We start from the raw sequence: 27,703 nt of genomic DNA on the forward strand, positions 1-27,703 counted from the left end.
GAGAAAGCCAAGTCATGAAATACTCAAATGGTCTTGCAGAACAAACTTCTACCAGAATTGTCCCTTGGGCAGAGTCCCAGGGGCTCAGCATGTCCCACTGCACCAGACAAGCATTGGGCCAGGGCAGCCCTCACACAGGAGACAGTGCAGGGTCCAGGGTCCATTCTGCTCAGAACCTTCTGTCTCAGAACAAGCCCTATTTTTATTTCAAAAACCCTTACTGTCAAATGTAAGTGACAAGCAGAAATAGTTTCTGGTATAAATATTTGCCAACTGTAATTAACACACATCATTTACATGCATAAATGTATATAACTGGAGGCAAAATACTGATAGGAAGCATTTTCTGTTAAGATTTGGGTTTTTCTCATTGTCCCACACTTACCCATCATTGTACTTTGATGCTTGTCAAGTGATATTCTGAGTCTGGGGGTGTCCAACCTCATGCACAGTAAGTGGCTATCAGGGAAAAAAGGTACCTACCAGGAGCATAAATCCAGCATTTGTATTTCTTTGTAACTACATTTTAAAAAATACATAAATGAGGTTCGTGTCTTCTATTTTAAAATGCCCTAAAAAGTGATTAAGAAGAAAAAGCTTTTACTAAACTATCTGATTTGTGGTAAAAATAACAGTTTCAGAAGACAGTATGAGAAGCTAGACTCGTGCCTGGCTAAAGAGCAGAGCTGGGTACCAGTGCTTTTAATGGTTCAGCATCCCAGCTCTTCTCAACCATGTAGAAGTGTTATTTCCTCTTACATGATTAAAAAAGAAACTTCAACACATTCAGTATTTGTTTTTCACTGAAAGCGGCGCTGTCTCTTGTAAGAAATTTTGCCTGATTTAACGCAATACAACAGTCTCTTGCTTTTGCATTTTTGTCCTGTGAAACTTCTATGTTTATATAACTTATATAGAAAATAACTTGGCCTGTTCTTACCCACAAACAGCTGCAGAACTGGCTGCCCATTACGAGCATTCCCCCGAGCCGCGGGTTCCGGCGCCGCGGGGCTGCTCCTGAGGGTGAGGCTGAGGCGTGAGGGCTGAGGTGTGAGGTGCGAGGGTGAGGCCTGAGGGCTCCTCCTGCGGCCGGGCCCCGCTCCCTCCCCGCCGCCCGGCTCCCCCTTTGCTTTGTCCCCTCCCGCAGGCGCCGCGGGGCTCCAGCGCTGTCCCAGGACCGGCCCGGGGCGGGGAAGGGAAGGGCCCGACTGAGGCTGGCATCGGGAGCTGCTGGCACAAAGGCTGAGGGGAACGTCCCGGCCTCCTCTCGCTCCTGCCGGAGCTCCGCTGGTTTTTAATCATTTCTGTAATGTGTCTCTGTGCTTCAAACATCTCACCTCATTAACTGGCGGGAAATATTTGTCGTCTCTCTTTTCCCAAACTTTTCAGAAGAGACACCTCACTGCAGAGCTATTAAACCACTGAAAAAAAAAATGACAGAAAGTTGTGGGCAGGAGCAGACAAGGTGGATAACAACGGTCATTATGAGCACAGCTCTGCAGGTAGGACAGCCCTTGTCAAGGCCAGCATCTGACTCACTAGGAAAGGCTGAAAGAATTTCCTATATTATGTATATGTAAATATTTTATTCAATGGCAATGAATACAGTTTTTTCAGCATAAACCAGATATTAGTCTGAAGCTGCTTCTATTAGAATACTGGTTATTTTTGTGTGCAACTGTATTTTCTCCTAGCTACTTCCCTATCTGTTTAGTATTCTTGCCACCTGCAATTCTGAGTTACACTGCTTTAGGATATTCTCCTGACTCATCGTTTTTGCACTGCACTGATGCCTCTTTCAGCTTGCTCTATAAATAATACCATCAGAAATATTGCTGAATTTTTTCTGAATTTCTCCCCAAATATTTTAATTTTTCCTATGCAGTATCAAATGGGGGTAGACAATTACCCTGTAAGTACATAATTCCGTTTAAAATACTGCATCTTATAGATATTAATATATATTTTTTATCTGTTAACATCAGAAGCCTTGACTCTGTTCCCAAGTAAAGTGAAAGGGTATGTCAAGGAGCTGGTAATTAGCTTCTGCAGCTGAGGCCAATTTCATGCCAGCTGGAGAGAATTTAGAGGCAAGAGAGCTTTGATTCACAAGCTGAGATGTCTTATGCTAGCTTGGCTGACAAGGTTATCACCCCATCTCTGCTGTGTAAATGGGTGAACTATAGTGAAGTAATTCCTGAATCACCTCACTTTAAAGCCTATACTTACTTGCCTGCTCATTTTGGAGTTTACAGCCTGTAAACTGTGTGTGTTTGTGCCATAATATGGTGGGAGGTAATGGATGGCAGTGATTTCATCAGCTATACCAGCATAACTCACTCCTACCCCCAGCTCTACTCAAAACTACTGCTCTTAGTAAGGCCTCCTCATAAGCAAAGCAATGGAGGGAACTGAATACAAATCCAAAATGGCTTTTTGTTACAGCCACAATACACAGAGTATCACCATACCATTTCAGAAAGCTTTAAGCATTCACCCATACAGAGTAACACCTTACCACAGCAGAAGGCTTCAGGTGTCAGCCCATACAGAGTAACATCATGTTACTTCAGAAAGCTTCAAGCTCTGCTTTTCTTGTTCTCTGTCCCAACCTTTTATCCCCTCGTGTTGATGCACTGCACCTGTGTGCCCTCTGCTCCCTTTGGTGGTTGCTCAGTGCCCCCGGGCACTCGATGGCTCATCGCTGTCAATGCTGCTCACCTGCTCCTCACAGCTGTACCCACTGGGGATGAGGCTCAGCCACAGCCCCACTCCTAATTACCACAAACTGTGCACCTACCGCTTTTCTGTATCAGTTTTGGTTATGAGCTATTGTTTTCATATCGATGTTATTTATATTTGTACGTTAAATAATTCAGCAGTGGCTTTGAAGCTGAGTTATTCTTTGCAAAATGTAGCTCAGTTGCCACTGAGTGTACCCTTTCCAGACAATTGAAAGCATGACATTTCTGGTTAATGTCTCCTTCAAGGTTCACTTGCAATCCAGATTTTCTGTTGTACTCTTCCACTAAATCATGGCACTTCTCTACATAAGCAGGCTGGCTGTGTGTTGGATGGGTAGGTTAAAGAACATGTTATTAGCTAAAAACTCTCAGTGATTTAACCTTTAATATATGTGTGTTCGTGCAGCTTCTGTGGAACACACTGCAGAAATGCTTTTTGCAGGCTGAAAAATACATCCAAACACATTCCATTCTGTAGATGATTATGCTGCATAGTGCAATGTTCTACTTTTCCTGTGTGGATTGCTTTCTGTCAAAAAGCTTTAAAGAAAACCATGTCCCATACAAAATTTCTGAACGATTTTCCAGCTGAGATGCTGACATCTGTGAAAATAATGCAGCCTAATTAACCAGAGTCACAGAAACATGCTACTGTATGATCCTCACTACTGCAAATCCTCTCTTAGCACATCTTACCAAAACAGACTGTAAAAAAAACTTCTTTATGCATAATGCAAGAGTTTCCTAAGACAAACTGAACATACACATACATAATTATTATTCAGTGTTTGTAACTTGCAATCAAATACTTCAAAACTAATCATGTTTAACATTTTAGTACTTTTTAAAATTTCTAGTGGAATAAGAAATACTTTTTGAACAAGAGTGCCAAAGGTCTATCTATAGTGGTCCAGCTGATGCTTTAAGAATATTTCTAACTTGCTGGCTGAAAACTTCTCAAATTAACCTTTTAAAATTTATTTAGGATCATGAAATTTCTACAGTTCTGCAGAGGCAACAACACCGAGTTCGATATTCAGAATCAGTGGAAACTGGATCTGTGATTTTTCCTCTTTCTGGTACACTACTTTAAAGTTCATGCTTTTAAATCATAAAATCCAAAGAAGTACAGGGTCAGGGCAGTCATTTAGTTGTGGGCTACACTAAACTGAATAAAATCTACCTTGTTGGGATGTTGTGCAGTAGTGGAAGGAGTTCGGCTATGATTGTATGTAAATCAGAGGATGAAACAGATAATGTTGGGGATTAACCACTTCCATTGTAATTTTTTTGGACATGTTATAGAACAGCTACATGAGATTTGGTGATCATCAGCTGAACTGTTCAGTAAATTTGTGTTATAACTGAGCAAACATGCTAAATGCCACGAGCACATAAGCTGCCATCAAGATCTTTAGTATACATGGCTGTAAATGTAAGAGCCATTGGCTTTCAACCTCCAAGTTGAATTTGCACAGCTAGTAGTGGCAGAGGCAAGAAAAGGATTATTTGAGTGGATTTGATTAGGAAATCACTGAAACTGTAAACGTGAAACAGCTGGTTTTCCTTTTTAGAACAGATGTTGTAGACATGTAGATGAGATACTTCCATTTGCCTGAACTCTAAGGACTAGCACATGTTGAGATAGACTTTTGTATGCTCAGGTGTTAACCCTCCTAAACTTCAGCCTTAACTTTCCCTTTCACAACAACTTAAGTTGACAGAGATGTAAGTTCATTTTTCATGGTAGACAGTTCAGCTAACTTTTAAGATTTTACAACTGTTTCTTTCATTTAGAAACAGGACTTCCTGAGCTTTTCAGTCAGCTTTGCGTTTGCCCCAAATTCATTCCATTATAGCAGTTGCTTGTTCCTGAAGCATGTGCTCTCAAAGGCATACAATGTGTCTACTTTGAGTGGATGGAATAGCTGGTGGTTTTTTGATGTTATGGTAGAAAAATAACCTGAGATATTTGTAGTTTTATCTTAAAACTACTAGTAATCACTGGCCAAATCTCCCTGTCAGAGATGTGGAAATTCCTTCATGTTCTGTTCCATTGTGTTTCAGACTACTGGTTGCTTTAAGAATTGTGCTTTCCATAAGTGTGTGGTGAGAACTTAATCCCGTTACTGCCATGACCTGTACACTTACAGCAGTTTCCTCAATAGGCATTGCATTTATTCTGTCAGACACTCAAGACTTGCTTAGGACAGGGGAAGAAGAGTTTTCCAAAAGAATTCAGAAGTTCATAAACATCCATCGGAACAGCTTTTTGGTTTTGTCAGCTGCTCTTCATGGACCAGAAGAATGGAGTGTCATGTTCAGGATTCAGAGAAGGTATGACTTCAATCAAACTGAACTTTATATTGCTAAGAAGAAATTAAATAGCAGCTTGGATTTGGAAATATTATTTTAGGAATAAATAGGACAAGAGGCAATAGACGGAAACTGATGCACAGGAAATTTCACCTGAACAGAAGGAAGAACTTCTTCACTGTGAGGGTGACTGAGCATTGCAACAGATTGCCTACAGCAGTTGTAGAGTCTCTTTCAATGGAGATATTCCAGAACCATCTGGATGCAATCCTGTGCAGTGTGCTCTGGGATGACCCTGCTTGAGCAGGGAGGTTGGAGTTGACACGCTATGGTTCTTTCCAGCCTTACCCTTTGTGAATTATTTCAGGAATACACAAATTTTATTTTACTAATTCACTGTAAAAAAATTATTTAAAGCATTTGTTTATTAATAGCAAATAAAAAGAATACCAAGTGAATCAATCTGACATATCACAGGTAACAAAAGAGGATGTTCCTCAAAACATAGCAAATAAGATTCCTTTCAATCACTTTAGGGCTACATAGCATAACTATTTAAATTATTTTTTTCCAATTGCAAAATTAGACAATTTTCTTAGCTCTATAACCATATTTTCATGGTCATTTTCAAAACAGAGCAGGCAAGTTTATGTCATGAGAAAAGGCTGTAGTGTAAAGTGCAGATTTTTTACCAGCTTTTAAAATGTTTATTTGGAACAGCATCTGTTACACTGTGCTAGAACAATTAAATAATCAATGTTATTTTACACCAAAAGTATAAAATTATATTCCAAATTGGTTTGTTTAAAACTTTTATCTCTGATTTCTAATGAAGTCTGAAAATTTGCATATTTTAGTACATACCAGCTGACAACAGTGATCAGATTGTGCTCCATGCTTGTAGTCAGAACCATTTTCTTGTAGGTACAGTAGCCCTAACTGCAGTTGGTTGTCACTGTTGGCCTCAAAGAAGTGACTATTCTAATGAAGTCTTTGATCTTTACCTCCTTCAGTAACTAGCACCAGTTCCATTAAATCCTGGGCATACTGCCAAATGCTGATGAATAAAGAGTGTATGAGATGAAATGTAAGAAATCTATTACCCGTTCGTGAAAATGTTGTAAATTTTCATGAGAGGTTTTAAAAGTTCAGCCACCATTGAGCAAGACCACGTTATTCAGGCGATGGCAATGCCAATTCTCAATCTACTTTGTGGTTATGAACAGTGGGTTTTGTGCACATGCTGATGACTAAAATGTGATGTTTTGGAACTGCATTCCATTTGGCAAGTTGGTAATTTTATTGAAACTGATTTTTTTTTCATTGCAAGCAATATCAAATTGATGTTGATAAAGGACAATTACATATATCTATATATTTAAATGCATGTGCCTTTTTTATTTCCTGGCAGCTTGAAGTTCTGCTACTGTTTGTAAATCACTGACACCTTCTCCTGGTGGGGTTGAAACTTGTGCCATATTCTTTGAAACTACAAGTCACCTGTTGGATTTGTTAAAAAACAAAGTCCCTTAGTATTGCCAAGTTGTCTTCTATTACTGCTTATCTATGGTTTTGCTGCAGTTGGGAAGGATTATTTTTTACTATTATTAACAAGAAAACTACAGGATTCTTGTTAACATGAACACTTTATGTAGAGTTGTGTATAGCAAGGAGGAAGTGGGAGAAAAGTAGTGTTTATCATCATAGCTTGAATGAGCATTCCACAAAAAAACCTTAGTACATCTGTATGGTAAGTTTTAAATACCTTGGAGGAAAGGCAAGACATGTTCAAATGACCAGTATTCTGTCCACACAACACTAAATTTAGACCTGCTGTTACTGGAAGCAAAACTATTTCTAGAAATAGATTTTCATGGATCTGGGTAAGTACATATAATTGTTTCTTTGCTGCATTTTGTTCATTCATGCTTTGTTTAGCCCATTCTGGTATGAGCAAAATTGCATCAATTTATTTCCCTAATCTCAAAATGTAAATCCAACCCTTGTTCCTACATCACATTTTAGCAAAACTCACCAGGGACCCGAGTGCCTATGCTTAGAGAAGGACAGTGCCTGTAACATTTATTTTTGCTAATTAGAAGCAAGGGCAGACAAGTTCAGCTGAGATACCTTAGCAGCAGGAGGTCCTAATGTGAATGACTCCAAGTCATCAGCCAGATTGCAGGAAGAACAGGTGGCGGGCACAAGGGGAGGTCACAGGGGACTGTGCAACTGAGCAGCTGGGCACTTCATCTGCATTATTTAAATTCTTTTTGGTTATTTAAAATTCCTCATTCTTTGCTGTGAAGTCCCTCTCCTGTTTTAGCTCTACAACAGAAAACAGCAGCAAAGGTAATTCATTGTTACAACACACGTAAGGTGCAATTCTTAGGGAGAGGCTCTGTGCTTGCCTAAGCTTTGATGCCTCTCCTCCATAATCTCACTGAATAACAACTCATGCTACTATTTTAAATCTTCAGATCCCCTTCTCCAGAATGAATGCATATTAATAACACTATTTATAGAAAGAAATAATTTTAGGTTAAAGTATTGAGTGAACAAGTCTTTACATGAAATAGTGGAATTATCCCATTATCTTAATCGTGTCTGGAATACAGGTTGTTTTATTTATAGTACACTACAAAGATTTAGTTCAAATGCTAAAGTATTTTTAGCAGTGTTTTTAGATACTTTGCTGTGCTCTTCCACAGCCATAAAAACAACTCAAATATTTTTTACTGCCACTGAGGAGAGCCTTCAGCAATATCACAGAAGAGGGTTTAGATCTCTCTGAATGTACACATGCTTAAGAAGTGCTGATTGATTGTTGAAGAGACCTAGATAAAGAAATGAGCCCTTCCAAATCCCACCTAAATAAGTGGTACAGAAATGGGACAGATGGCTTTACAAACAGCATGAATGCTGCACTTGCCTTTCAGAATAAAAGCAGCCTTCCCTGTAAGTAAAACTGCACACTAAAAAGCTGTTTACTTCATGTGGGAATGCTGTTTGAGTTTCATGGGGTAACAAATTAAATATATACTCTAAAAGTAACCTTATTTATTTTGTGCAGATTCCTGGGCAGCAATTTACGTGTAATACCAGTTCATAATCCTGCTGAAACTGTTAAATTAATGCTAACTATGGCTAAGGTAAGTCCAGTTGCATACACTTAAAAATATTAGTGTATTACTCAGGCATAGCCAAGAACTATAAAATACTTGGTTTTCCTTAATGGAACTTTTTAAGTTATACTGACCACAATCCATTAATACACTAAGGTAGAACTGGTGCTCTGATGCATTAGCTGAGTCTTTAAACTACTGTTAAAGGTAACTTAATAGCTCTTAATAGCATCTAAGAAAATAAATCAGATATCTAAGAGCTTGTTTGGCTCCTATTTACCACTGTTAAGTTGTCTTCACTTACTGTTAACTCCTGTTGAAATACTATCACCTCTGTGTACAGCATTCCCGAACACCTACTTGAGAACACAAAAATCAAATTTCACTGCTAAATAATTTTGCATTTCTACTATTGGAAAAATAAAATCTTGAATATTCTATTACCTAATGTCATTTTGTTCTACTCATTTTTCTTTTCTCTAAGGTAACTTCCAAGCCACAAGCAGATGATACTCGTTGCAAAATAGAAATGACAAAAGCCCAAATAATAGAAAAAAGTCCAGTTTGGAAAATGCTTCAGGAGTACCAATCGCACCGTAATTAACTTAATATTTGGTTTTTTATTCATAAATAGAGTGGCTACATTTTAAACAAAATATAAATGTTCTTAAAAATATAGCTTCATTTCAAAATACTACAGACAACATATGCATTTGGCATGAAAATTCATATTAAATAGCTATACAATGAAAAATAGCATACTTGACACCAAATGTGCTTTCTAGGGAGGGAAAAAAAGTGGTTTAGCTGCACGATAGGAAAGTCATCCTTATTTTTAACTTGGTTCTGACCTTCAAGGCTCATCTGTTTATAAATAATTCCCCAAAAAATTTACTATGTCTTAAGGAAATCTGTATGATTAAAGATAACGATGATCAAAACAATTCCAAAATACAGGTATCCCTAAAAACAGCAGCTGTATGTATGCAACCTTACACTGTTTTTTAAACATAAGTGTTATCTGTTATAAGTTCTAACATCTTATTTAGCTCAAAGTTGTTTTTCTTTAAACCTGGTTTCCTTTGCCACAGTGTTTGTACTGTTCTATAGTGTTAGCTATCTGTACCTTACAGTCCTGTCTGCAAATAGAGAAGCTTGTTTGTCAACATTAAAATGTGCTAATAAAAATATCTTTTGCTTAAACAGGGCTTTTTAATTAATGGTTCTTCAATCACTTGGTAAAAATCTTTGTAATTCACAACACCAGTCAGCAACTATTACCAACAAATTCTGAAAATTAAAAAAAATAAATGCTTAACCATACCTCCTTGCCACAGAGAAGAATACACCTGGTCTTTTTTTTTTTTAGTTTCTAAACTTAAGAAAAAGCATTAAATTCTGAAGAGGAGTAAACAGACCATATCTGCAAATCACATGCAACAAGAGCAAAATAAAATAAAAAAAACAGCAATGAGACTTAGGAAGAGCAGCAATTGCAGTTCTTCAGTTCTTCTGGAAGCCCCTCTAAACTGCTCTTCTTTACAGGGCCATAGCCTCCTTTGCAACTGAAGTCTCATAGTCCAATGATCCTGTCAGGAGTATGTTAATCCAAACACTTCAGCTGCCTTAACTATTCTCATCCATTACAGCTTTTGTTTTCACTTCAATGAGTTCTTCTACTCGAGCTAGAACACTTTCTATTAAGTCAAATGTGAAGAGAGCTGAGTGTAAAACCTGAAATGACAAGAAAGATAAGTGTTATTTTTATTAGATTTTTTTACCCATTTTATATTTACTTTTGTCTCCACATTGAAAAATAAAAAGTCAGTACTTCTGAGTGACTGAAGGGAAGTGCAAACTCACTTGAAGCTGCATTCCAGTAGTCATGGCAGGCATCTTTTCACCACTAACAGTTACAGAGCAAACTGTGTTAGAACTTTGTGCCTCTGTAGAAGAAAACATGAAGAAATCAACATGACCCTTAGCATGATAAGAATATTTAAAATATCAACATTTCATGACAGTAATTGTTAAGAACAGAAATCATGACAAAACACATGACAGAGGGTGCTGAACCTTAAGAGGAAGACAGTTGGAGTTGGGTGATATCTTTATACGTTGTATAACACACATTTCTACATTACTAAACAGGTAAGATCTGCAACTGGACTAATTTTATAGAGCTCACATGCTCTCCAAAAGGAAAAATAAAATGTTATCTGGCCCGGCTTTGATACATTTTTAGTATTTCCACATCCAGGGAGATAGTAGGAGTTCTTTAGCTTGACTTAACGAATCCAGATATTAAATACTTATTTTATTAAGAAAAGGCTGCAGGCTTCTCTGTTTCAGACAGATTACTTGCAGCAGGCTAAACTACAAGGACAGGTCTGAAAAATAAGGGAAAAACCTCTTACATTCAGACCACATATTTGAAATTCAATGTAATGCTGACAAAGATTAAACACAAGGGAAGAAAGCTAAACCATTTACTGTTACAATTTAGATGTTCTCTCCCAAACTCAAATTTCTTTATATTTTGTCAAAGGCTAGCGAACTGTAAGAGGGACTTAAGAAAAAGCTTCCTGATTAATTCTGAAGGATTTGCTTTAGAGAGATATCCACAGGTTGTCTTGAGAAAAAAAGTCCCCTTCTTTGCTTCATAAGTACATAGTTTGCAATGGAAGAGGATAAGACTAGAGGCAAAAAGCTGTATTGACATTTTTAGTAGCAGACACAAATTCCTTGGGCTATCTTAATTATACTGGAGACCACAAGGAACAGAGGATGTGACATACAGAGAGATTGCCTAAAGCAGCTACAGCTCTTGTGCCCCATGCAATGTGCCTGCTTAACCCAGAGCAGAATCTGATTCTGTGTGTCAGATAAAAAAAATAATGTATTTTTAAAAATGAATGTAATGCTTCAGGCTTTAGAAAGCACTGTGACTTATTTTTTCTCTTGCTAACCCTCCCACACCTAGTTTGAAACCTAAGGGTTATATATTCAGAGAAACTTTGTTTCTCCTTTGTAACATTAAAATCAAAAGTATAAATGCAGAACAAGTTCTGAAGGTCTTCATGTGCACAGTTCTATCAAGTTTCCATAAGATTTACTATTGTGATGACAGATAAGTTCAGATTTTTCTGACCAATTATGAAAATTTTTAATTCAGCAACTACTGAATTATTATTTGAAATTTGGAATAGTGGCAACAGTTAAATAAAACCTGATCTATGCAGCATTCACCAGTTCCTCATTTCCAAAGGATTACCAAAGTTTCTAGATATGAACAACACTAAGAACAAAAAACCAACAAAAACTGACCTTTTCTGTTTTCCTTCTTATTTTTAATTTCTGCTTCATAATGTGCTTTTGACATATTGAGTCCTACACGCAGTGGTTTTAAGAAATTCTGCTCTATCTTGCCAAGTGTGGTCCATACACCAGTCTAGTCAAACAGAACAGAGAAGGTTACAAAACAGTTTCAGTGAAGCATTGCAATACTAAGCTTTTGAGCACGAGTTTTTTGACTAGTCTTTATAACATACACTTCTGTGCTGGGAAGAAAAGAGAAAAAAATAATTCAGACTCATGCATTGAAGCATGAGCAGCATTGTGATGGGTATTTCAGCTCCTCTTCCTCTCCCCTACATTATTTGTTGATTGGCCGATGAAGCAGTCAAAAAAAAGGTGCAGAGGTAGGGAGGACCGAGTGTGTAGGCTGGTAACTACAGCAATGGAAATGCACATTTCAGCTTGTTCCTGTAAGCAAAGCTGAAAGAATCTGGATGTGTTGGAGGGGAGGTTCTAGGCCCTTCCTCAGGCTAGAATCTCTACAGCAAGTAAATGGCAGATGTAGGCTCCTCTCAGATAATTCAGCAGCACAACAGAACAAATATTGAAATTAACATTCCTGAATTAACACTGTATTGTGATGTCAAATGAAAGTTGTGATAGTGTCATGCTTCCCCATTTTCTATATTGCATTTTAAAAGTACTGTAGGAATGTTACTGGATATGCTACTCTCCCATCCTTCAGCAAGGCAGCCATAGAGACAATAAATTTCTCCCAGCTTGACACGGTCAGAAAGCAGGAGTTTACAATAATGGCATTCAGGAACCAGGAGGTGCAAGGGAAAGATGCTCAAAACCAAGGCTGTTCAGGGTTACAGAGAGGAAAATAAGCTTGGGTTTGCTACAAACTGCTGTAGAAGGAAACAAATCCAAAGACACAAAGGCTGCTTTGTATATGGGAGCCATTTATACAACTCCTTTCTTCAGGCAGTATCCTCACAGAGCAGAATAAGGACAATAAAAATAAGAATTTTCAATTTTAAATACAGTGAATCCACTAACGACAGTGGAAAATTCACCAATTTTTAATACTAGATGACACTGTTAACAGTTCAAATAAGAACAGTAATTACTTCCACCAGAATGCGGTTTTAAAAAGGAACTTTCTAGAAAAATACTTATTTTTAAACTTGATTAATGAAAATGCTTGCTACACAGCAATCAAAATATCTGAACTGACGTGGAAGGAGGCATTTTCTTTCTGCCTCACTTGCACTGTATGAAGAGAGACAGGGAAGAAGTCAAGAAGAACTGACAGAGGCTAAATTTAAGGGAAAATCTTCAGAAGATGTGATGCTATTTTTTCCTCAAACTGTATGGACATTCTTTTTGCCAGGTACTAGACAGCACTGTTAGAGCAGCTGAGTGCTACTACGTGTAGTTTTTTATTAATAATAAAAGAGAAATTATTACTTTTCTTACAAAGCTATGTATTTACGTGTAACTGAGGAGACCACTATGAGTACTTAAATAGTAATCACGCCTTAAATATAACAAACAGATACAGTTTACCAATATTAGCTAGTAAATAAATAGTAAAATAAATAAATAAATAGTAAATTTAGTAAAATAACTAAATAAATAGTAAATTAGAAATGCACCCACTGAAAGCTATTTTTGCTTTTCATTTTCATTACAGTTTCAGCAATCAGTACTAGTTATTTCACTGTTATTCTAATTAGATTAGTAAAATTATTGGGTACTAACAAAATTATTCCTAGATCTCAAATTAGTCTAAAAGTGGATCAGATTTTTTTTCTGTATTTTAGAAAACAGTAAATGATATTGTTGTGTTGTTATTGCTATAAAGACATCCAGTTGGTGGTTTGAGGGATACCAGCAAATAAATAAGCAAAAATAACAATTTTTTCATGTGGGAATACTTGTTGGGTATGTGATTTTGTGGTGACATACTCCACTGTTATGGAGACAGATCACAGCTCAACAGGCAGAGTAAAAGGATTAGTTTGTTTACAGGAACAGTATCTGTGCAAACAATTTCATCAAAACAAAGGACCATATCACATATTTCCTGATGTCTTAATAAAAGCATCACTTCTGGGGAACTAACCATTGCAAAGAAAAATGCAAAACCCACGTTTTTTGAATCAAGGATAACAGTGTTGATGTGAATCCATGTCTTAGCTAATCAATCATTTTCAAATCAAACAGTACGTACTTGATTGTCACTTTCACAATCCTTAATGACTAAGTACCTCAGCAGATTCAGTGATGCCATAATCCTGTGAATTACAAACATACAGATACCTCTTACCAGGATGGTAATTTTAATTGTCCATTAGCCAGACATGCTGGTATGGAGAACCCATCTGTACAAAAAGCAACCCCCCATCTTTGGAGCAGTACAGCTCCACCTAGAGCACCGCAGGTAGTGATGTCCATACTACAGTTCACACTTTGCAAGTAAAACTGAAACTGCCATCAGATTGCAGAGGGCTGGTGACTGTGAGGGAAAGAATCCTCTCAAGAGACAGAACCTTATCACAGGATTTATAATATGTATCACTGGTGATCCAAAGTTGATTTGAAACTAGTGTGACAGTTTTCTTTATTACTGTACTGAATTTTTACTTTTGAGTGTGCTTTTTAAAATATTTTTTTCCTTTTGTTTTACCATACTTTTGAGCAGATTATGAATTGTTTTTTTCCAGATAACAAGTACAGTTAACCATCATACCATAATATCATACATAACCATCATACTTCTGGGCTTTTTAAGCAGGCATGTGTCCATCTGGACATTATCTCCCCACTGATTTACAAGCACAAGCAGCATCATATTACTTTTCATATAGGAAGACCTACCCTATATACACAAGATTTTTCAGACACATTTCAGTTGTTTGGGTTTTTTTTAAATGCAATTATTTACTGTTCAGGTGGATCTGTAATCTTACTGATGAGATTCTGGATTCCCAGCAGCAATGTGTGAAACTGCCTCAAAGATGCCTTGCACCGTAGGTTGCATCTAATTATTATTCCCCTGTATGATATTAGACACCACACCACATTGCTTTTATTCCTTCAGCTGCTTCTGCAGAGAGCTGACAAACCATACATTCCTGAGGAAATAATGCTTTACCTATTAGTTATGTCATTTCACATCTGAAGTCTTACATCCCTGGGGAATGGAGGAGGACATCCTTTTTTATTGTTAAAAATTAATACAATGGCATTGTGACATTCTTCTATGCAGAGCTGGTTAAAATAAGTGACCCTTTCAATTTCTAGTTCCAAAACCTTAAAATACATTGATGCTGTCACCTCATTAAGTACATGACAGCGTACATCACTGTACTAAGGTAGTTTAAAGTCTTTTTTAATAATGAAGAAAGAAGAAAAAGCTTGTAACTGTGCTTCCAACTCACCTGTCTGAGTTTTGCAGAAGATCAGTCTCAGCACCTTCTGGAAGAGAAAGTACTAAATCTAGAAGGGAGATCAGGTGATGTCCTGTAAACCAAAGGTTGTCATACTCCTTCTGAAAAAAAAATAGAAAAAGTTCAGCTGAGTGCAAAATTTAGGTCTTAAATACTGTAACAATAACTTGCATAAAACAGAAAAGTTAAAAAACCAAATCAAACCCTGTAAGAAATGTTTTCTAATATTGACCTGTGAGTAAAGTACACAAACCAGCCTCTTTATAATTTTAATTTTTTTGTCAGTCAGGAAAGAAATGGACGAAACATAGTAAGAGAATTCTGAAACTGCATAGTAAAAGGTTAATCATATAGTTTTAATTAATTTTCCCAACTTTCTGGCATAATTATTATAAAATATGAGATTAAAATGGCTTTGATCTAGCCCAGCCCTTCCTGATGGATTTATCATTTGCAAAGCACTCATAATAAAATGCTGACTGTCATCATAAAAGCAAAGAAAAATTAATAATTCTAACTGAACTGTAATATTTTAATTATATTTTAAAAATGAGGAACTGTGGGGATAAAACAATATACTGAGCAGTTCCACTTTACGAAATAAATGTATTTTCAAGCACAGAAAAGGTAAAAACTTATTAGAAAAATACAGTAAGATAGTGCCATTAAAAATACAACTGTATATTTATAACCTAAATATGCATAGACAGAAAAAGCCAAAGTCGTGTTTTTAATAAAATTTTCTATCTTATGTGTTTTTTCAAAGTGGATTGTTTTTAATGTACCACTAGTAGTTTAAGCTGTAGACATTTTCTCAATGTCATACTGACAGAATTTTGAGATGACAACTTGGTTTTTATTGGTAACAGCCTCACCGTTACTGCTAAGTGAATCTGATCCTTTATATTCTTAATAATGTATCCTTCCACACCAGCATGGTTGCTTGTCTTCAGTAAACACCTTCAAACAAACAAAAGAAAGATATTATCTCTTTAAAGCTGCCCATAGAGTTAGTGAATGTTATCTAGGTTTTGAGCTAAGTAGGAGTTTTACCACAGAAGAACAGTATGACTATGTAACCTTTAAACACTGGCTTACATAAGACAGTTAATTTTATATGAGGCAATTGAAATTCATGATTTATCAAAACATTAACATAGTAAAATTAATGTGGCTTATCAGATGGAAATTCTGTCAGAGATCAATGTATTGATACAATTAAGATGCACTGGGGCTGAGATTACACAAACTACCTTCGGTGCTTGGATGCTTACCTGAATAATGTGTATTTTCCTTCTGTATCAAACTTGTCTATGAACAACTGCAAAATATTTAAACTCTTCTTTCTCTAAAGAAAACAGAGACATTTCAGATGAATTCTAAAAAAAATAACTCACTATTCAGAATCCAACTGATTCTGTAGGGCACTTAACATACCATATGCTCCATGGGACAAAGGGTCATAATTTTCACCAAATCCTGCAGTCAGAGAAAAGAAATACAATTTATAATTACATACAGATTATTACGTTACATCACACTGACTAAAATCTACTCAAGACTTTAAAAAAACAAACCAAACCAAAAACCCACAGAACACTTGGGAATGTCCAGGGAATAAAAGATTCAGAGAAATTCATGCTTGCTTCAGTGGTCAGAATCCCATCTGCAAGAACACTATTCTTGTGCTGCTGGTTCCAGGTATGAAGGTAGCCAGGGCTGGCAAGGAGGAGACAAAAACGAGCAACCACCACCTTTCACCTAAAGCTGTGCCCACCTGCACCTTCAGTGACCTGCACATACACTGGGTGCGTTTTAATTCTCACTGGAACTTCATGCTGCAGCAGGTAGCAAAGACAATTCTGCATAGCAAGACACTGAAGGTTTCAATTGAACAGCACAGGTGTGTAAAGGCCCAGTAGGATGCCCTCTTCTTAAACACCCAGAGGACAGCTAGGTATGATTTCTAATCAAACTTGAAGACTCCTGTACACTGCTTCTTATTACCTGAGGTACATTAATAAAGCTTCTGAGTTCTAAATAGTGATGGAGAAGGCTGTTATCTTCCATTCTCAATAAACAGCTCTCAAACAGATCCTGCAGGTGGAGAAAAGAAAGATGTCAACAGCATGCACATATACAGGACATTATCAGCTTAACATTTCATGGCTAAAACAGCCTGCACTCAGAAATACTCGTTCAGATATTGCAAGTTCCAAGCAGCCGCAATTATAAGTGATAGCTGTAATTTAAACATTTATGCAGGACTGTAAAGTTTAATAAATACAGGTATTTGTATGACTGAAAAATACTTAAGCCTCAAAATATTCCCAGAACTATTATCTGAACTATCATTTATACCTGTCCTAGAAGGACAATCAAAAGTTTTACCATTCCTTAAACTGAAAAAATAAAACATTCTAACATCAAAAATTTAATTTAAAAAAACAACTTACAAGTCCTTTAGATAATACAGATTCTTCTGTTCTAGAAAAAAAATCAGATTAAATTGTGAATTAAAAAGACACTTGTTATTTCAGAAGAAATAGTAGACCAGAGGTCAACAAGAACTTGTCCCTCAACAATTTTCATTCCATTTTTTAGATATAGAATCTTTGTTACTCTTCCCAAAGATTTTTAGAATAAACTTGCTGATGAGAAACTGAACATGAGATTCATCTCTTCACAGTCAAAAGTGACTTTTTTCCCCTCAGTATTTATGCGTGCTCAAAAGCAGTGTCATCTCCCACAGATATTGAGACATTGATTACCAAAGAAAATGAAATGGGAAGCAGTCAGAACAGGAAACTTGCCTTCCACAGCAGTGCTAGAAGCTATTTGGTAACACTGCTGCTTATGGAGGGTGAAATAATCACAATATATAGTAAAGTTTGGTTTCCTTTAGAAAACCTGACATTTAATCATTTTGCATATCATGTCAGAATACATTCAAATAAATATTTTCACAATAGTTGCCTTTAGTAATAATTGTTATAGAAGGGCAAGTAAGTACACACTCTAATTATTCTTGATGTGTTTAAACTACTAATTTTACATTTTCAGAACAAAATTTTTAAAAATGTTATCACAATACAAGATGAATCAATACATAAATGTTTAGACTACTTCTGCTTCTCAGTAACAGAAGACATCTTGTAGTGAAACTTGCCATTTTAATGCTCAAGTTTATAAACCTCCTCTGAACTTATCAATATTTCAACTTTGTTTTTATGAGTTACTGTAAAAGATCACACTATCTAGACCTGCAAACCCTACCTTTTCAGCAGCACTTCAATATGTGTCATATTGCACAGCAGAAGGTATGAAGGACTAGAAGAGAAGAATCCAGCCATATTAAACTGCATAAGCCATATACATTTGCACATAATTAATATATTTGACAGGATTAGTACTCTTTTAAAAAATAAAATCTCTTTCTAAAATTATTGATTTTTAAATAGACAAAAAATTGTAAGTCAAATCACTGTTAAGAACTCTTATGGGAAAACTGTCTATAAATATGTAAATGAACAATTAATACACATTAATTTTCAGCACATGACTAATCATAGTAGTTTCTTTTAAAGGACAGCTCATCTAAAATTAAACCACACTAGACTAATCTGCAGGAGTATGTTCTTTATATAACATAAGTTACAAAAAATATAAATGCTTAAATGTTGACATAAAATTAATACTGCTGAAATACAGTTTTCATTCATAACTATTCACAAATAAAGTCCTCTTCCGCTCAGAAAGAATCTTCAAAGTACACACTTACAATGAGCAAGACAGAATAGTTCTTACCTAAAAACCACTGGAAGGCATTCAACACCAAAATGCTGAACAAACATCAGGTATGACAGACATGCCAAAGAATCAGCAGAATTCTTTCGCTCTATGTCTGCAAACTCCTGATTCTCCCAGTGTGGACTTTTGCCTTTATGATGTACAAACACTAAAGGTATCAATTCTCCCATATTCCACAAAATGTCCTAAAAAATGAAAACAGACTTCCTATAGTTGCCTTTAAAATAACTGTATGCCAATTAAGTTTTAAAGCTCTAACTGTATTTATATACATTCACTAGTACAGCATGCATATAAATTAATATAAATGCTTGTAATATATAAATTGTATGTTTGTAATATATCAATTAATACAAATATGTAGTATTTATTATATATGCACAAACACGCACAAAAAATCCTGGAGGAAAAATAACTAGTGTTAGAAAAATGTTACTAAGATAGCAAAGTCAAGCACACAGAAGTTGGCAAAAGAGAGAATGAAGACCAACTGCAAACTCCTAGTTCAGCTCCCTTATCCCCAATGCTAACATTGAGTAACAATAAATTCATGAAAACATTATGTTATAACACGTCTGTGTTTTTCAGATCACAGAAAACTCAGTATTTGGGTTTTTTCTCACTAATCAATATGGAACACAACATTTAGCTGCTAAAGGCAAGCCCTGATTTAAAGTTAGATTTGCTTTGTATGGCCTTTCTTTCTCATGATGCACAACACAAGGAACCCCTAACATTTGTAAATGAGAAATACTACAGGGGTTACCCCCTCACACCCTTCATGTGGCTGAGGACATACTGTAACTCCTCTTGAACATTAGAAAGAAACAGGGAGATCAAGGTCAGCTCACTATTCTGGAGTTGTCCCAACCCAACATCCAGGATGGCCCATTTTGGAAAATTAGGATTATGCAAGATGCCATACAGTCTAAGCATGACTTACTGACCTTAGCTTCAGCTCTCACTACGTAAAGCCATAAAAAGAAGTTTATTGAGAAACAGAAGAGAAGGTAATTCATAATTAGCATTAAAAACATGATTTCAGACTATGCCCAACAGGAAAGGCAGGATATACCTTACACAGCCCATTAAGTCACCCCACTAACCAATAGAGAAATCAAAATGAGCACTAGAACAAATTACAGGCAGTGGTGAACTGGACCACTGGCTCTGCACACACTGCAATTCACTTCCACTGCACTCACTGTAATTTCAGTTGCAAAATGACGAAAAGGATGTTCTTCGATGCCCTCAAGTTGTTCCAGCTGAGCTGCCAATAATGGGTATTTCAGGCTTTGCATACAGCTGGAAAAGAAAGGGGTGGAATAAATCACCAGTACAGTCATAAATACGGACTACGATAGTGTCATTGATAACCAAGAATAATGCCTATATTCATATCAGCTGCTGCTATTCAAGGTATTCAAAGGAGAATTAAAAAATAAAAACTCAACATCTCCTGTAGAAGCATTACTTAGACTTCACCTCCAGACTATGATTCCAACTCACTGCTGGAAATTTGAGGAACAGAGGAATACCAACTCAGCTTCACAATGCAGCAACTAATTTCCATTTTACCATTTCCCTCTACTAAACAGAAAGAATGAATATATAAGATCTATTTAGGGTTTTTTTGTCAAAATACCACATTAGTTAGATATATGTTGGCAGCATTGTAAAACACTAAAAGATTATTTATTTGCTACCTATATAATAAATGTACTATTCATTTTGTTAAGTTACAGGAATACATAGCACAAACATAAAATGCTCACAATTTTATTAATTCTTCTTTCAGCTCCATGTCATTGTATTCTGATGACTTTTCCATATTTTTAACAACTTCACTCACAAAAGGTTTAGCAAAGTCCACCACTGCATTGCAACATTGACAGAGACCAAGTTTATCTTCTTGTATTTGTTGTTTTGTATAAGGTACAGGTAAGGCAGTGAGCTGATTCATAATCATGGCCAATGACAAACCCACTGAGTAGGCCTTCTTGTTCTGAAGTTTCAAAAGCACTGGGGGAAAGAAAACAAAAAAAGGGAAAAGAAGAGAGAACATTTTGAGACATTGAGTTATTACTTACTTAGTAGAGGAAAACATGAAGAAAAACAACGTGACTAGGAAAGAAAACATTTTGTTTTCAGGGAAGGAGAGGGACTGACACCTGAAATCACATGAGCAAATCCAGCAAGACTAAACATCATCACCTAATTTAATATACTGTAGTTAACAAGGCTATGTATTTGCAAATAACAAATATTAAATCTGGCACACATTTCAATGTTCTTCCTTTCTCCACAGCACCAGGATGAGGACTAAAAGAATGTTTTCTAGAACTGGGCTAAGTGAAATAATACATATTTGACCCAGAAAATGCATTTATTACTTGACTCCTTTTGTGCTTGGCAAAACCAGAGACAATAGCCCAGTTTTTCTGCTGAGAACTGACTCTGGTTTTTACTCCATGGCAAAAACAACAGACACTCTCCCAGACTGAGGAAGCAGCACCAGAGGCTCTCCATTTAACTGGACTCAGTGCAGACTAATTGCAGATTGGCTATCTGAAATACCACATATTTCTCTTGTTAAATTCTAACATAATACAATAACATTTCCCGGAGATTGCTGCAATCAGACTTCAGCTTGATACACAACACTTCATTTCATCTCATATAACAAAACAGAAACTACTGCTTGTTACCTACTTAGAGAGTGACCAAACCCAACATTTTAAATTTTCATGTGTAAGCCAGAATAGCATTCCCCCTCACCAATAAAGTATTTCAACATGCTTAAATCAAAATTACAGTTTTATACTATAAAAAAATAGAATTAATGTTTTAAAAGTCAAATAATGAAGAATTTCACAAATCCCTGTGATTCCCTATTTCTGCAACAACAGTAGGAGTGCTTTATACCTCTAAATATAACTGTCATAGGACCACATTCTTGTAAATGATGAAAAATAGCTGAATATTGCTTTTTCAACTGATGCTATTAGTTCCAACTAAAATGTTTTTCTAACAGGCCAATATAAGTATGAAATTTATGCCTTGTGTTATTTTGCAGAATATAACAGCCTGCAAAGCTTGTCAGGACAGATTTATTCTGAAACCAATCCAGCAAAGGCTAAACTAAATTGATAAATAAATGAGAAAATAATTTAATTCAGAAATCACATGATAAACTGAATCCCACCTGTCTGCAAAGGCTCAAGCAATAACATGACAGTTTGACACACTTGCTCTCCAGAGGTCTGCTCAATCTGCTCAAGTAAACCCAAAAAAAGTTCCTTTGGATTGCAGAGCTGCAAGAGAGGAACAATGCATATTTTTAAATAACCATGGTCATACTCAAAAAAACAAATCACATGCAATACAGAAGTTCCTGAATGTCAAGAGAGAAGATCTGAACATCTAAGATAAGATTTAAGAAAACAAATATGAAACAGTAAGTACATGCCTACACTTAACATCTACTGTAGAGCATACCTGTGTGACACTTTCATATGAGCTGAAAACATGTAATAGTAAAAACTGACACTAAACCTGATTTGAATGGGTTGTAAAAACCTCAGAGTACCTTTGCAAAGTAATTCTTTGGAGCAGAGAGAGAAGTAGAATTTGAGTGTGAATTTAACTCAAGCTATAAAGTTTACAAGTTGCTTTTGGAGTTCATAAATGAAAGAGAATGAGTCTTTTACAGGTTAAAACATTTTTCCGCTCCTCCATCAGAATCATCAGGTAATGATTCTCATATTGAGGAAGGGTGAATGATTTAAGGAAAAGACTTTTCTGAGTGAATCATAGAATAGAGAACAATAAATACTATTCAGACAGAGATAAGTGGAAAATGGCAAGGTCCTGCAGCACGGTTTTGAAACAACTAAAGAGAGAACATGAAGGGAGAAACCTTGAATTAGATACTAGCAAACACATTTAGCAACATACTCTAAGTTTTACTCAAGCTAGCTAACTCAGGTAAGATTGTGTCCTTCAGATCAACTTAGCTCATTTTCATGTGAAAACCCCACCTCTGATGCTGAGCCTACCACTTCCAAACAAAGAGTCCTATCCACTGAACCTGCACCATGAATTCAGAATTCTCTGTACCTTTAAACTGAGGCGAGGGAACATTAAACTAAGAGCAGCTTACCCAGTAGTGATGTAGATTCATTACGCAAATATTGTCAGAATCAAATTTTATAGATGTTTGTGTAACTGGCCTTCGGCGTACTAGCTTCATGGATTAATTATCTTGAACACCTTTTCGTGCAGAACTCCCCTAACATTGTTTTATCATAATTATGGATTTCAAAACCATACCTGTGCCAACTGATCTAGTATCCTCAGGCAGTGTTCTCGCTTATCATCTTCTTGTTTATACATAAAAATACATCTAACAAGAGGAGAAATGAGATTCCAACCCATATTCTTGATGATAACCTAAAAAACAGATATTCAGAGAATAAACCAAAACTGGATGTCTTTTAAACTCAGAAAGATTGTATATATAAAGATCAAAAGCAACAACAGATCAATGTCCTGGTTGTAACTGTCACTGTCATTGAATATTTAGCAACTGCTACCATAATTTGACACACATTGTATCCTCTCCCCATACCTATAAACACAGCTGTATATTTTGTATAGATTTCTTCCAATTATTGACATGTCAATATATACTTCTAAATGTCCATGACAATACATTTAAAACAGGACTGAACAGAGGAGTTATGCTAAAAGAACACTTGGACAAATTATTCATGAGGGGCTTGAGACTTTCAGTTGTTACTGCTAACTCACAAAATTCAAAACCAGATTGTGAATCCCCTGTAACAGATTATGAACTCCACGTAACATTGCTAAAATATTCTACCCTTCACTTTCTTTCTGAACTTCCTATTTATCTCTTTTCAATTTGGTATATTATGTCAGCATCCCTAATGCCCACAGACATTAGTATTCAAATTAGCATCAGCCTAGTTGGCTCCTGTAATTGGCCAATATTATTATATCCATTTGTGGTAGGCTGATCTCCAACACCAAATAAGCACCCCTCAGCTGCTTGCTTGCTCTTGTCCTTCAGTGGGATAGGGGTGAGAGTCAAAAGAGCAAAACAGGGAAACTACGAAGATGAGATAAGGCCAATGTAATAAGTGAAAGAGAAAAGACAGCAGAGCATGATGGGGAATGCTGCAGATCAACTCCCATGAGGAAGCCAATGCCCAGCCAGCCTCCAAACAACAGCTGCTTTGGAATGGGTCCCCATCCACATGTCTTTACTGCTGAGCACAGTGTTGTATGGTATGGAGTATCTCACTGCTTTGGGTCAGCTGTCCAGCTGTGCCTCCTCCCAAATTCCCTGCTTACTGGGGGCAGAGTGAGAAAGGGAGAAGGCCTTGATGCTACACAAGCACTGATCAGCAGTAGCTGAAACACTGGTGTATTATCAGCACCTTTTTGGTCACAAATCCAAAACACAGCACTATGCAGGCTGCCATGAAGAAAACCAACTCCATGCCAGCCAGACCCAGTACACCACCTGAAATCCCTGTCCTATGGAAGTGGGACACTGTTTGTTTCTCCTCATTATGCTTTTTCTGCTTCCCTTTCTCTTTGCTTCACTCACAGAAGAGTTAGTAATGGCTTTGTTGATATTACCCTGACTTGGGTTTCTGTGAGCTACCCAAATACAGAATTATGTGCACTTAACACAGATTAGCTATTCACATGTACAGCCTTGCTCCACACAGAAAGTAGCTTTTCCTCTTAATTAGCAGTTTTATATTTAATGATGTTCATAAACACTAACATGTAGTGCAAACTTCAACTCACCTTGTTTTTCTCATTTTGAATTACTTCTAATAACTGAGCTGCATATCCATCTTCCAAACACTTCTGACCTGCTACCTGAAACAGATTAAAATCTTCTCCTTTGAAATCAGCTTCTTCCAGAATTTGCTAGAAAGAAAAGATGAATGTTTAACTCCATACTTATCAATTAAGAAATAAGAAAATCCATGCTTTCATTTCAAAATTAAATGTCATATCATTGTAACTTCTATACATTTTTCACATATTAAAAAAGCTACCAAGTTACTACAGAAGACAAGGCAGTATTTCAATAGCAGTAAGTCTAGAGTACAGCATTCTCTTTGGAAGATGTGTTTTCTACAGCTACCAGCTTTTGTTCCTAGGTACAAGAACACTTCCATTTCCAAGAAGCAGAAATAACCAAGCATCTTGGGATAAGCACCACAGAGAAGCCAATGAAACATGGAGGCTGAACTTAGCTGCCCCATGAAGAGTTCTACTAACAACTGACTTGTCTTTTGAGGTCATTTTGGCTTTAATTCTAATATATGAAAAGAAACTCACACTACTGACACTTGTTACTTCTAAGGAAAGAAAACTACTTACACATCTTTGTATTATGGCTTGAAGTTCATCAACTGCCATTACAGTTTGACTGTGTTCTTCTGGCATGAAAATATATTATAAATTAAAGAGGGTAGTATTATATCACACAAACTTAAAACAGAGGCTGAAAAATAATCACATTATCAAAAAAATGTTAATGGAGGAATAAGAACAATCTAGACAAATATTAAGACTACATAATTAGAATAAGGAAAAATTCATTTTTACAAAGTATATACTATATTATTCTACTCCCCATATTTGCAGGAGACAGAATTACAGACAGGAAACAACCTGCACTCTGTGTACAGGGAAACAATTTTTCAAGTACTATCTGGGTCATCTTAAGAAGTGTGAAGGTTTCAGCGACACATGCATGGAAAACTGCAGCTAACACAGAGCAAGGCTGGGCTCACTGCACACCAACTGTGCACACCCATGACACACTACATTTTCTGTGACTATTCTGAGTTCTGCTCAGCCCTGACAGGAACACACTAACCCGATATCTGCGATGTGAAGGCACTGATCCAAACACCACGCCAGTTTCTATCAACAGTCCAGTCAAGATTACATATGCAGTTTCATTTTTTTTCTCAGTGTCTAGATTGGACTAGTTCAGTAGCCTTTTATCTCTAGGTATTAAAATTTAAAACTTTCTTGCTAAAACAACAAAGTTATACACTTGAGTAATGTCAAGTACGTACCAAGTTTTATGTAGCCAGGACCATGAATTACAAATGCAGTCAAGCCTGGTTATCCTATGTGATATATCATAGCAGCAGTCATAATCTTTATGGTTTTAAGTAATGCCATGGGCCTAAACCTGGTTATATGATCACTATGACTGTCAATTACCCCTACAACTGGTTAATTAGATAACTATTCATCAAAACACAGGCATCTCCATGCAATATCCTCAGCCTTTCTTCTTATGTTTGACCGAATGTGGTGGGCTGATGCTGGCCAAACACCAGCGCACCTACATGAGACAATACACAGATAAAGAACCTACGCAGATGCTCACAAAAGTTTAAAAGGCATCTGTGTATGACCTTTTTTATTCAAAGAATAAACAACTCACTTTCTATTCTTCACGGCCCATTTTGACATCTGTATGTCACTGAAACCTATCCTTTCTAGCCCGTCATTTTAACCAGATCATTACCACATACTTTCTTACCACACGTTGTACTATTTAAGCTTTTCATTTTACAGCATGTTACTAATCCCACCAAAGTAATTTAACATACTTTCGAACCCCAGTACTGTCGCATTTTCAGCCCTCAGTAACTTCACAATGTACTTACAGCCTGGAAATGCGCCCCAAGCACCCACCGTGTTGCAGGGATTTACTGGCTGAACTCGCAGATGGTCTCCGGCCTTAATACTTAATCCGGTTTCCAGCTGAATCTTTTAGGAGGTTTCAGCGGCAAGTGGACAGCATCTGAATCATGTGAAACCTTCTATTAATACTCACCAAACTCCCTCCTAATAAACAGATACCCCGGCCCCTTCTCTGGGCGGTACAACACCCAAGCTAGGACGAAAAGGCTGCCAGCCTCCGCCTGTAAACACACGGCTGAATGAAAAGCCACAAGGGCACGGCATGGCACCGCACCACCTCACCTCAGCCCCTGCCAGAGGAACCCCTCAGCTCCGCGCTGCCGCCTCTCCCGGCACCGAGAGCGGCACCACCTCGTCTCACCTCAGTCTCTGCCAGAGGAACCCCTCAGCTCCGCGCTGCCGCCTCTCCCGGCTCCGCCCCGGGTGAGAGGTCGGCGGGCGGAGCGGCGCTGATGGCGATGATGGCGGCCGGGACGGGCAAGCCCCGCCGGCGGCACGCAGGTGGGCGCCAGGATCGCGCGGCAGCCCCCGCTCCCCCGCCTGGCGCTTTGGGCTCTCCCTGTGCCCCCAGACCGCCACAGCGGCGGACTCGCCCAAGCTGCCATGCCGAGGGGAGCGGCGGGCCCGCCAAGGTCGGCTCTATGGGCCTGTGCCGGGCGGGGTGCGAGGCCGTGATGAGGGGCGGGCCGGACCAGGCGAGGCCAGGCCGGGACCCTTCGTCCCCTCAGGCCGTGAGGGGCCGGCCCGCCCCGGCTGCTCTGAGCGGCAGGGCCGGGCTGTGACGGCGGTCGCTCAGCCGAGCGTTGAGCCCTTCCGAGAGCGCTGCGTCCTTCCCAAAGTAACAGCGCGGTGTCTCCCCTGCTGTTGCCCTTGTCGTGGGGGAGCGGCTGCCCGGGACACGCGGGTCGAGAGCTGGGTCAGGGCGCCGTCCTGGGCGGCTCCGAGAGCGGCAGTAGCGGCTCTGTGTCAGGTGGTGGCGTTGGAGCTGGCCCGGAGCAAAGCCCTGCGGTGGGGCAGCTCTGGGCTTCGCCAGCCGGGTAAAGAGATACTGGGGTGTGGCGGGCACAAAATTATTATCAGATTTTTTGCCTTTTATTTTGTATGCAGAACATGGTGAATGAGAGTATGAGACGAGTTGGGCCTGTCTGTTTTCACACTTTAAAAAGTGTATCTAACC

The 27,703-nt window shown here is 37.7% G+C and overlaps 3 protein-coding genes across 7 annotated transcripts in view; 2 read left to right on the plus strand and 1 right to left on the minus strand.

Annotated features, from left to right (window-relative positions):
• The first annotated feature begins 1,305 nt into the window (after positions 1-1,305).
• C8H1orf146 (chromosome 8 C1orf146 homolog) lies at positions 1,306-8,789 on the plus strand. The gene is made up of 5 exons (XM_030953985.1): positions 1,306-1,502; positions 3,730-3,823; positions 4,913-5,081; positions 8,134-8,212; positions 8,670-8,789. The coding sequence occupies exons 1-5, from the start codon at positions 1,434-1,436 to the stop codon at positions 8,787-8,789; spliced, it is 531 nt and encodes a 176-aa protein (XP_030809845.1). The 5' UTR covers positions 1,306-1,433.
• Positions 5,471-27,052, minus strand: GLMN (glomulin, FKBP associated protein). Of its 5 annotated transcripts, none has more exons than XM_030953984.1 (20): positions 26,888-27,052; positions 26,518-26,626; positions 25,180-25,238; positions 24,595-24,720; positions 23,083-23,202; positions 21,956-22,064; positions 20,526-20,772; positions 19,956-20,055; positions 18,748-18,935; positions 18,217-18,270; positions 17,397-17,427; positions 16,948-17,037; positions 16,378-16,419; positions 16,215-16,288; positions 15,816-15,900; positions 14,932-15,041; positions 13,722-13,785; positions 11,513-11,636; positions 10,049-10,131; positions 5,471-9,919 (listed from the first exon to the last, which is right to left on the minus strand). In XM_030953984.1, the coding sequence occupies exons 3-20, from the start codon at positions 25,216-25,218 to the stop codon at positions 9,812-9,814; spliced, it is 1,794 nt and encodes a 597-aa protein (XP_030809844.1). In that variant the 5' UTR covers positions 25,219-25,238; positions 26,518-26,626; positions 26,888-27,052; the 3' UTR covers positions 5,471-9,811. The 5 variants fall into 5 exon arrangements, with proteins under 5 accessions (XP_030809844.1, XP_030809839.1, XP_030809841.1 ...); XM_030953979.1 differs by having other exon boundaries at positions 25,180-25,303; XM_030953981.1 differs by having other exon boundaries at positions 25,180-25,303; positions 26,490-26,626.
• RPAP2 (RNA polymerase II associated protein 2) overlaps positions 26,974-27,703 on the plus strand; it is a 33,443-nt gene continuing 32,713 nt past the window's right edge. The window contains exon 1 of the mRNA XM_030953978.1: positions 26,974-27,027. Within this exon, the coding sequence (XP_030809838.1) occupies positions 26,979-27,027 (49 nt within the window). The 5' untranslated portion in view covers positions 26,974-26,978. The remainder of the gene's footprint in view (positions 27,028-27,703) is intronic.

Source organism: Camarhynchus parvulus, chromosome 8 (genome assembly GCF_901933205.1).
Source record: "Camarhynchus parvulus chromosome 8, STF_HiC, whole genome shotgun sequence".
NCBI classification, from domain to species: Eukaryota; Metazoa; Chordata; class Aves; order Passeriformes; family Thraupidae; genus Camarhynchus; species Camarhynchus parvulus.

What these genes read in the sequence shown, in the direction of transcription:
- C8H1orf146 (XM_030953985.1), top strand. Translation starts at nt 1,434, where the DNA reads ATGACAGAAAGTTGTGGGCAGGAGCAGACAAGGTGGATAACAACGGTC. An exon ending in ATGTTCAGGATTCAGAGAAG is followed by an intron (nt 5,082 to 8,133) that starts GTATGACTTCAA and finishes TATTTTGTGCAG; the next exon opens with ATTCCTGGGCAGCAATTTAC. An exon ending in TAATGCTAACTATGGCTAAG is followed by an intron (nt 8,213 to 8,669) that starts GTAAGTCCAGTT and finishes CTTTTCTCTAAG; the next exon opens with GTAACTTCCAAGCCACAAGC.
- GLMN (XM_030953979.1), bottom strand. Translation starts at nt 25,245, where the DNA reads ATGCCAGAAGAACACAGTCAAACTGTAATGGCAGTTGATGAACTTCAA. An exon ending in TACTAGATCAGTTGGCACAG is followed by an intron (nt 22,065 to 23,082) that starts GTATGGTTTTGA and finishes CCTCTCTTGCAG; the next exon opens with CTCTGCAATCCAAAGGAACT. An exon ending in TAAGAAGGAAAACAGAAAAG is followed by an intron (nt 10,132 to 11,512) that starts GTCAGTTTTTGT and finishes TTTCTTCTACAG; the next exon opens with AGGCACAAAGTTCTAACACA.